This window comes from Athene cunicularia (assembly GCF_003259725.1).
Source record: "Athene cunicularia isolate RWA chromosome 18 unlocalized genomic scaffold, athCun1 chr18_part1, whole genome shotgun sequence".
Classification (NCBI taxonomy): domain Eukaryota; kingdom Metazoa; phylum Chordata; class Aves; order Strigiformes; family Strigidae; genus Athene; species Athene cunicularia.
In genome coordinates this window covers 7,299,876-7,310,676 of record NW_020799123.1, presented here as the reverse complement: position 1 = coordinate 7,310,676, position 10,801 = coordinate 7,299,876, and the positions used below count along the sequence as shown (strand labels likewise).

Sequence of the window (10,801 nt, the reverse complement as noted above, 5' to 3'; positions counted from 1 at the left end):
TTTTACAAATCTGAACTGTAACTGGAGTTAGAAGAAAAACTAATTCTGGTGGAAGATGAGATCTGAAGCCTAGGTGGAATGGTGAATTGGGTCAGGGTCTACACCAGGATATATCAAGTGAGAGCAGAGATACTCTCATTTATGTTCCTGTGCAATAGTGCCCTCTTGGTTGAACTGTCTTTTCTCTGCCCAGCTTTCTCAAATGAATGAATTTTAGTGGAATTGGCTGCAGCCATCTGGAATGTGCTCATTTGCATATGAGATCTGTGTGGCTGTCATTATTCAGCACATCAGGTTTAATGAACTCTGAAGATACCAAGGAAAAGAAATGTATGGACTGCTACTGTGTATTCTCAGTGGATCGTGAGCTAGACCTTTCTTCCTGTATATCACAATACCTAAAATTGGCTAGTTTTGACTATTACCAATACTAATTTCATTGGCAATGTATGGCTCATAGCTCTGTGCAGATAGAGCAGTTTGTTAGTACATCTACTTCTGAAGGCTGACTTTGACCTTTGAAACTTTTTTAGCTTGACTTTAAAATATTTGCATTCAGAATGCTCTGCTATTCTCTGGGTTTTTTGTTGTTTGTTTGCTTCTTTTATTTTTTAGACAGAACATACTTCACGAGCAGAAAGGAAAAGACGTGATTCATTCGGGATGTTTGACGGTTATGATAGTTGTAGTGAGGACACCAGCAGCAGCTCCAGTTCAGATGAGAGTGAAGAGGAGGTTGCTCCTTTGCCATCCAGTCTCCCAATTATAAAGAACAATGGACAGGTCTATACTTATCCAGATGGCAAATCTGGCATGGGTAAGTATGGTGCATGACTACAAAGAATTTGGTATTTATGGGTTTTAGCCTGTGCTGTGAGTTGTGAGAGACCAATCTCAAAACATTGGTTCCAACTGAAAAGGAACCAAAAGAGCTGAAGAGTTGGGCTTGGTTTGGTTTGTGAGGGGGGAATTGTTTGATTTTTGCTGAACTGAAATAAGATAGATTTTGAATCCTGCTGTCAGGAAATAAATAGTATGGGAACATCCTCCCTCCCATCACATGTGGGTTGGGTATTTATGCACATGCATATATATGTTCCCCTGTACTTTGTTTTTATTCTTTGAGCTTTGAGGAGAATGTCAGCCTGTTCTCTCTATGCTTGGGCATATATTTTTCTGTCCCTTTATGTTATATGTACAATATATTAAAATATATTTCTTGCTATGCTAGGAAAACTTCATTACTGCTACTGTATAGCCTGATAGGGTATACCTGTTCACTACCCACTGAAAGAAGACTTCAAAAAAGTGAGATTACTTTTATTGGAGAGAAAATACTTTCGACAGAATCATTAGTGGTTAGTAGAGCTCTCTCTGGGTAGAACCTTGGTATTGTCTCATTGGCATAAATTGGTCACAGACATATGGAACAACTCAGTGGGTGATGCTGCCAGCCTCTGAAGTGTATGATTCCAACTACAAGAGAAAATTGGTCTGGGTTACTTTGGGTATACTAATTTATGATTCAGCAAAGAGATCTGGTTTTATTTGAGGTCGGAAGCATTAAATATTTAGAGGAAATCAAGATTGGCAGGCCCAGATTCAAAGCAGACGTTTCCTTGAGAACCATGAAAACACAGAAACTGGCTTTAGCTGATTTAGCTGGATCATTCTCTTCTACCAGTGGTAAAATTAATAGAGAGCAGAAGGGAGGCACCCTTTAACTAATGAACTTGAGGTTCATAGTGTTTCACTGACATTTGTGGTGGTGTTCTTATTTTAAGTTATTTTTCTGTGCAATTGTCTTCAGGGTCAAACCATAAAGAAACTGTTTGTTGGTGCCACCTACAGGGCCTTCCTTATGTTGTCTTTGTTCTGAATTTTTACTGAGGTCTTTATTACACTCTTCACATTTGGCTTTTTTTCTCCTCTGATTAGCTACATGCGAGATGTGTGGAATGGTTGGTGTCCGTGACGCTTTTTACTCTAAAACAAAACGCTTCTGCAGCGTGTCGTGCTCTAGAAGCTATTCATCGAACTCCAAGAAGGCCAGCATTCTGGCCAGGCTTCAGGTAGCGGTACAGACACCCATTTTCTTTATATACTTATTATAGTTTGTGTTTGTAAAACTTGCATGATGTTTTAAGATAAGTCAAGTTTCTCAACACATTAAAATTTTCACATAAGTGATTTTGTAAGCCAAAACTCAAAACTGTATCAGTAATGAACAAATTACTTTGCTCAGCAGAGCAAACTACAGAGAATACTGACTTCTTATTTCAACTGTACTGCAGTGGCCCTTCTGCAAGAAAAAGATCCGGAAAAATCTTCAGTCTGTATAATGTAGCAATTTGAAATTCTATGCATCTTATACTCAAGATATTTTCTAGCTTTAGAGAGCATAAAGGTTTACTTAGAATTGCTGTGTTTTGTTTTTGAGGGTTTAACTCTATAGATTTTCAAAATGGGTTTTGGTCTCTTCACTTAAAAAATTAATCAAAAAATCATGAAGGTATATTTGAAGCATTCAAGAAAAGTGATAGAAATGTCAAGAAATAGCATTATATCCTATCTCAAATTCATTGCAACAAATGTCAAAAAAATGCATTGGTGTAAATTAGATTAAAAGTTCTTCCTTTTGATCTGTTTTTAAAAGATGTATTTTTTTCAGGTAAACAACAATGAATCTATAATGCTGTTCAAGTTGGAATAGTAGTACAAAAGTCATCTTTTGGATACTGGTTTTTAAATTTATTTAATATTACATGTTGTTTTGTGGTACTTAGTCAACTCTCATTCCATGTTCTAATTTTAGTTAAATGTACCAGAAATATGGTACAGACCTATGGAAATTTCCTGGTGGGAGTTTAGAAAGACTTTATTTACTTAGGTTTTTTTTTGTTTTAGGGTAAACCTCCAACAAAGAAGGCTAAAGTTCTTCAAAAACAACCCCTAGTGGCTAAACTAGCAGCATATGCTCAGTACCAAGCAACTTTACAGAACCAGGCAAAGACTAAAGCAGGTAATGGCGTATAAACAGAGCTGAAACAAGTTTTTGGTAATACACAATTTGTGGCTCATTAGCAACTTCCTAAATAAAATAACTTTCTCTTAGCAGCTGTCCCCGTGGAAGGTTTCAGCTGGGGTAACTACATCAATAGCAATAGCTTTACAGCAGCTCCTGTTACCTGTTTTAAACACGTAAGTATTTTTCAATACATGCTATTCTTTCGTGTGTGAGAGTGAGTGAGTCCACGTTAATTCTTGAATTAATTTTTGCAAAACATTCGTATCCAAATATGTTTTATGGCCTTGGACTATGAAGCTTCTACTGTAAACTGTGTTGGTGTGACTACTTTTTAGATGGGTATGTTTGTTTTTAACTGTCCTTTAAAACCATTCTGAACACTGTCAGTTACTCTCATCATACATGCTCTCATAAACAAAGAAGAAGTAAAAGGAGGACTCTTAAACACCCCTGAAGTTATTTTTCTCACATTCAGGGTGCAAAATCATTGAATGCACTGCCAAACCAACCAGGTCATGCAGTATTAGAAAAAGTTACAAAAGGCCTTTTAGATTGAGTCAGGTTTGCTCTGTTATGTTGAACTGATCTTCTGGTTACGTATTTGGATTTGGGATTTTTTTTCTTGTTTTTTTAGTCAGATTCTTCCTGTCAGTTGTGCTGGCTGGTAGTGTAGAAATAGAGGCAAATTAAGGCTTTTTAGAAATATCAAGTTAAAGAGGTTGGTTTTCTTTGTATTAGAGATACAAAAAGTCCTCAGTCATTACAAGTGCTTGCTCTGCATACTTTTTTTATTTGGGAAGTTGAAGTGTTCCATATTCTTACAAATTTTTATTTTGCTCAAAATTATCTGATTAAAACTGCAATCAAAATAAACATTTTGTTTCATGAAAGTTGTCTGTAAGGGGTGAGACATGTATTTTCTGTCCAGTTCTGGAATTCATGCTGAGCCCTGTCGACTCATAAATCAGTAGGAGTGGAGGGCTCTTGGCAGTTGGCACTTTGTGAATAGCACCCTTTATGCTTAGAGGCCTTAACCACTGCCCAGAACAGAACCTTGCATTAGTACAGCTTCGTGAATTTCTATCACATTCCACGTGCTTAAGTAAGCGTGTTTGCACTCTGCTTTCACAGTTATGTACATGCTACAATAAATAATTTTATAAGTACATAGCAAAAAGGTATTGTTTGATAATGTGGGCTATGCTGTTACAACAAAAAACGCTTCATGATGTATGGCATCCTTAATTAGAAAACAGTTACAATAGTTAGGTCACTTGTAAATTATGCTATAACATTCCATATTAAAGGAGTTCTATCTTCCTTTTTTATTGCCTCATTAAGTTGAATGGTGCATATAATAATGTGAATATTGTAAACAGATACAGTATTAATGTTCATGTTAACCTTGAATATTTTCACAAGCTACATGCCAGCAGTTCTACTAGGCCTGAATGTTGTTTTCTTTCTGTCCCTATTATCCTTTTATATAGAAGAAAAATTCAACTCTTACAATCTCCTTTGGAGAATTCTGCTTCTTTGGACATTTGTTAGTGTTACAAGGGAGTGATTTTCATTTAGTTTTACTGTAATTATTCCTTTGAAAAATATAGTATTTAAACCAGTCAGAATCTGTAAATGCATTAGTACTTTCTTGTTAGATCCTTCTCTCTCCCATTCTGGTAACTAAAGGAAACAATACTATTTGTCTGGAAAGATTATTGCTGTGTTTTCTTTGTACTAGATTGCTTTGATTCATAAAAGCTTGTATTTGTTTACCATCCATATTACGGATTCCATGCACATGTATGTCTGAGATGGAATCTATAAAGCTTATTGTGTTCAAAACAAAGGTTTTGAATTGGCAGTAAAATCATGACACATGTATCCTTAAAATTGTTATTAGATAAAATATGTATCTGGTTATACTGGGTGTATCTGTATGGGTATTTGATAGAGTATATTGGGATAAACATTAAAGAAAATTTAATGCATTACAAGATGTGGGATTTAGTTTACCGATTATGTTTTTAATAACGTGACATACTTCAGTATTTCAGGTCTGTAATTTTCCTGGATCTTTTCTTTTTTTTTTTTTTTTTCTTGGGGAGTTACTTCATCTTCCATTTAAAACAGTTAAATTTTAGAACTAAATCTTGGAATTTCTCTTTATCTGTTTCTCTGTATGAGAAGAATTAATTTCAGAGTCTTTTGATGCCCTTAATGTGGCTTTTGTACTTGCCTGTTACCTTTATTCCAGACTTCAGTGTTCAGTAACACTAATGAAATTCACTAGTAATAGTACAACTGTGACCACTTTATAGTTCAGTAAACTGAAGTAAAGAAGCTGCTTTGGTTTATGTCATATAGAAAACCTGTGAGGAAGCCAGAATTACAGTTTGTGCACCTTGCAGCCTTTTTGTCTGTAAAATTGCATTAATCAGACACACAGCACTAGCTGATGCAAGGAGGGAAACTCTTTAATTTAGTTGCTTTAATATTGTTATAGCTTAGTAACACATGATGTGCTCATTGCTATTGCATTCCAATTTCATTTTATTCTAAACAGTTTTTACTTTTTTCTGTATTTTCTTTGATTAGCTCAAACCATTCCTAGAAATGAAAGCAACTACAGTGCTGAGTCATTTGTCAGTACTGTGTAATGTACAACTTAATGCACATTTAATAATAATTGTTCTTTTCTGCTCTGTTGCTAGTTAGATGTGCACTTCCTGAATTTAAGAGTTTTTCAGTCTTTCTTCCAGTTGAATTTTATTCTGAGCTGAAATATTTTCATCCTCTTGGTTCCTTTTGTTATTAAAATAGTTAGCTTTAAGGGAGCATTCTCAGGATTTTACACTAGGTGGCAGTGCTTTGCCTTGAACGCCGTATTTTAGACTGTTTCCACATTGCCTTCTCTGGCATTACCTTTTGTGGTGGTACAGTTCACACCCAAGGTTTCAGCGTACTGTCCTTATGCTTCAGGAATCGGTAGCATCACTTTGCCATTAAAATCCTGATTCAAGTTTCAAGTCAGAAGTCATGATGACAGCGGTGTCATCCAAAACCCGTAGAAGCCATGAGAGCTCCAGAAGCCATGAGAGCCAAGAGCTCTAGAAGCCACAAGGGCCATGAGCTCGTTTAACTCTGAGATCTTTGGTCAGTAGGCATGTGGGGATACTTAGCCTTTAGGCACTCCTGTCAAACAGGACCTTCCTGATTGCAACTTACCTTGCAGAGAAGACAGCTGCTGCTCACAGATAAACCCCTCCCAAGTCACCTCCCGGAGCAAAAAGCGATGAACCAGATCTTCCTTGTTTGGGAGTGATGTGAAGTGGATCTCTTCGTCATGAGTCTGAAAGGTAAATTTGTTCTTACCTGTAAATTATGGTTCTGCTAGTTCGCACTATGCCAATCCAGACTTCAGAGTTACCCTTCCAGCCAGCAGATAAATAAGACTTAACACTTACATAGTGCTTTGAGTTTTTTCAAAGGAGGATGGCTGTTACAGCCCTGGTTTATCCAATCTTCCTCCCTTAAGAATATTCATAATGAGTGAAAAAGGAAAAGATGGCGCAGTGTACCAGGTATACTGTGGACTGTCACTTCAGGACAGTAATGTTATCTGGCATTTCAATAGTGAGGCTACACAGGATAGCTTCCTTCTAAAGCCATATGGATTGGTGTAGGAGAACTAGCAGAACCAATATTTTCACAGACAAGGACAAATTTAACTTTCTGCTATTTCCCTCTATACCAATCCACGTGCTAGAAATAAAAATGTGACATTTCCATTATCAGAGAAGTGTTTCAATATACTTTGCTCTCTGAATCAACTGAGTAGATGAGCAGGCAGTAAAATATATTTCAATTAAGTGCAGCTGGATTATGAAATTATTCAGCAGCGCTATTTTTGATTGTTTGGCCTCATCTGTATCTCTATACAAGGCAACAAGATTTACTAAAATATGCAGTTTGAAAAGTTTATTTCCCCAATTCAACTCAAAAAGCTACACATGACAATTTAGAGATGATATCCAATATGTAATAGGACTCGATTAAGACACTGTATCTGCATATTTTGTCTGTGAAAATAAACCCTCATCTTACAAGTTGTTTTTTTCTCTTTGTCTGCCAGATGGCAGAAAAGAGCTCTGCAGTCTAGACTGGTGTAGACGGGACATAGCAGAACATGAAGAGACCAGGCTTCAAGAATACGAAACTGACACACTTGCAATGACTTTTCTTTTAATCGTTAAAACTAGTTTTAAGTTTTGCATGCTTATATCCTCAAACATTTCTGTTAGTGAAGGGTATCCCTTTTTAAGACAAGTTTGGCTTTAAGCACTGCTAGTTGGCTATTGCTGATTGTCAGTAAAATTCCAGTATCATGATTTCCAATCGTTCAGGATTAATACAAATTTCTTCACTTGTGGCTCTTGGCCAGAGTTCTGTCACATTGGAGGCTACTCCCACTGAGTGGTTAAATTCTCTGTGTTTACAAAGAGCGAATGAGACACAGCCTTAGAATACTGTCTGCCCACTACAGAACCAGAGGATCTCTTCAGTTGTCCCTGGGATATCTACTCTCTGAACTGATAAGAATTTATTTTTCTCAGACACCTTAGAATTGATATTACTGTTGTTCTGAAGTACTCCAAATCAGAATCTTTCCCTTCTTGGTGGTCTCAAGTTTAATGTGGACTGAGACATTTTCTATGTTGTTACCAATATAACTTCAGCTGAGTAACTTCTAAGGTTTTAGATTCTTCAGCAGTTGTGTATTTCTGGTATCTCTACAATACTATCTCCAAGTGTCTTTTTCTGTTCAAAAAAACATTCTTCTTGAGATAGCAAACCAAAGGAAATCTTTATCTCCAGTTTCCACAAATCCATGGTAGTTCAACAAGCTTGTATTTCTTTTTGTTACTAATACATTAGTCTCAGTCTTCAGGACACTGTGAGGAATCTAGCTGTGCGTTTCCTTTTGTCATGCATTAAAAAGGTGCCACTCAGCCTTCTTTTCTTATTGATTGCTTGACAGAATGGTCACTTGCAGGTGATATGAAAGCCTGTTCCTCTGAGAGGATGTGAACCAGTGGATGATAAATCCACCATAAAAAAATCATCAGAATAGATTCAAGAAATAACTTTTAGGCATTTTTTCAGAAACATTGCTGATTTACAGAACTTAAATATTTTTATGTCTGTGGTACAAGAATGAGTTTAAAGTACCGTAATTTTCTTGCAAGTAGAATTGCAGAGGAATTAACACAGGTCTCACTAAAATCAGTACCTTGCACCTAGTTGAAACATAGAATAAAGCTGACCTGTGAGTATATGCAACTTGTGTTTCTGCTTTCTGGATTTTTGAACTTGCAATCCTATAGTTTTTGCAGGAAATACCCAGTAATTGTTGTATATAATTACAATATTACATACAAGCTTCAAATCAAAACCAAGCTAGGTTTTCATACAGTGTTTTCTAAATGTACGCTTATGTCTTATGTGTCTTGATTGTTTCGTCTTTTTAAGTCACTTGTAAAACACTAATATAACAAAAAATAATTATTTTCATGTGGTGAACCGGTGACTTTCCCCCCCACCTTAAATGATAGGCACCTATGGGGACATGCTGGGGTGATATCTCAGAAGGAGTGCGAGTGGAGGTTCCAAACACAGACTGCAGCCTACCTACCAAAGTCTTCTGGATAGCTGGAATTGTAAAATTAGCAGGTAAATATATTTAGTCAAAATTGTTAAAATCAAAATAACTGTGTGAAGGGAGCTGATAATTTAGTTAGTGGTCACCTGATTAGCATAATGGTGACATTGTTTAGATTGTCAGAGCATGGTCCACAGGTTGTTGTTTTAGCACTGTCACTGTGTTATACTGTTTTACAGTGGCTTCAGTGAGGCTTGAGAATGCCTAGGTGTTTTGGGGTCTTTTTCATTTGTGGGGTTTTTGGTTTTTTCATATTTCCTCAGAGCACATTAAGAGCAGTGCAGAATGAGGAGATAGGAAATGATATAATAGCTAGCAAGTGAGCCTGGTTATATGAATCACTTGGTTAACAGTTAAAAATTCAAGGTCATATAGCTAAGATATGAAAAAGCAGATACTGTGGGTAATTAATTTTGTCCTCCTACGTATAACTTCTAAAGGTTTATAGTTCAAATTCTAAAGGTTTATAGTTCAAAAATTATAATTTTAATTACAATTTGACTTACATGACAGCACCTGCACATTTATCAAAGAAATTTATATTCTATGCATTAATAACATGCAGGAATTTGCCATAATGTTCTATAAAAAGTTATAGTCTAGAAAATCCGATGTAATATACATTATGATTGGTAAAGAAATATTAATACATATTTTATAATCTTGTTTAATTTTTGTCTGTGTTAAATGAAATTGCTTTCTTGCAGGCTACAATGCTCTGCTAAGATATGAAGGCTTTGAAAATGATTCAAGTCTTGACTTCTGGTGCAACGTTTGTGGGTCTGACATCCACCCAGTTGGTTGGTGTGCAACCAGTGGGAAGCCCCTAGTCCCTCCACGAAGTATGTAAATAGTAGCCTTACTGATTGATATAGAAGTCTTTATTAAACTATATTTGCTCGTGGTCCAGATACTGAAGTATTTTTTTTACCATAGCAACTCTTTCAACAGTTTTGAATAAATCATTTTAACCTTTGGAAAAATAAGGACTTGATTGATGCTAAAAGTGTTTCTTGGAGTAGCCCATCTGATGTGACTTAAAGTTTTTTTTTAAAATCAAGGTGGAAGGGGTTAGCTAATCAGTGATGTGAACATGCACTGATTCTTATTTATATTCTGTTATTAAATTCTTTGCCCTGACATGCCCATAAACTTAATCTTGGGTAGCATTCATTCTCTAAAGAGGTTTTTGTCATTGTCATCCAGGCTTTTTAACAGTCATCTGGGATTTCTTCTTTACATATTCCAGACTCTAATATTGTCTCTAACGGACACAATTAAAAATCAGTGGCTTATTTTTTCCCCTTCATTTGCAACAGCCATCCAACACAAATACACAAACTGGAAAGCTTTTCTAGTGAAACGACTTACTGGTGCCAAAACACTTCCTCCTGACTTTTCTCAGAAGGTAAGGCTGATGCAATATCAATGATGTACTGTAAACAAAATTGCAGCACAATGTGAAGAACTAAAGTATTTTACAATGGCACATTAGCTCCTTTCATAGTGAAGATGATACAGTAGTTTCTTCCCTTAAATACAGTTTTCCTTAGATTCTCTATTCTCCACTTGTGTCCCCACTTGTCAGTATGTATGTGGAAAACTGTCCCCTCTAGCAGAAAGTAGTTTTCTTTAAAAAATTAGTTAAATTTTAAAATACCCCAATTTAAAAAAAAAAAAAAAAAAAAGCTAACAAGCTACCCTGTGATATGTAAGAAAAATGAAAACTTATTTTTCTAATTCAGGAATAATTTTTATCATGCACTATTTCAAGAAACTGAACAAAATATATTAATATAGCACGTATCTAGACGCAATGAAGTACGTACTTTTAAATGTTAAAGTTTTTCATCTGCTCTGGACTAGATTTTTTTGCTGTCTTTAAGTCATGTCTGTAGGTGTGGCAGCTGCCTGTATAGCATGCTGTAGGTTACTTACTAATATTGTGACACGGTGCCTAGCTTTTAGTAGGAATATGAGATTTTTTTGTTGTCTTAGACTGCAGCTAATACTAAAAACAAAATCAAAAAAACAAAACCAAAAAACCTTTC

At 35.8% G+C, this 10,801-nt stretch overlaps 1 protein-coding gene across 11 annotated transcripts in view; it reads left to right on the top strand.

Annotated features, from left to right (window-relative positions):
• The window catches only part of MBTD1 (mbt domain containing 1), a 39,710-nt gene that overhangs the window by 6,682 nt on the left and 22,227 nt on the right, over positions 1–10,801 (top strand). For 7 of the 11 annotated variants that reach the window (XR_003399630.1, XR_003399628.1, XR_003399629.1 and 4 more), the window contains 7 exons: positions 616–817; positions 1,939–2,078; positions 2,908–3,022; positions 3,116–3,201; positions 8,644–8,761; positions 9,458–9,592; positions 10,070–10,158. Coding sequence is in view for 8 of the 11 variants with exons in the window: in XM_026860817.1 (XP_026716618.1) it covers positions 664–817; positions 1,939–2,078; positions 2,908–3,022; positions 3,116–3,201; positions 8,644–8,761; positions 9,458–9,592; positions 10,070–10,158 (837 nt within the window). In the remaining 3 variants the exon portion in view is untranslated. The remainder of the gene's footprint in view (positions 1–615; positions 818–1,938; positions 2,079–2,907; positions 3,023–3,115; positions 3,202–8,643; positions 8,762–9,457; positions 9,593–10,069; positions 10,159–10,801) is intronic. The other 4 variants (XM_026860821.1, XM_026860824.1, XM_026860822.1 and 1 more) reach the window with 4 other exon arrangements.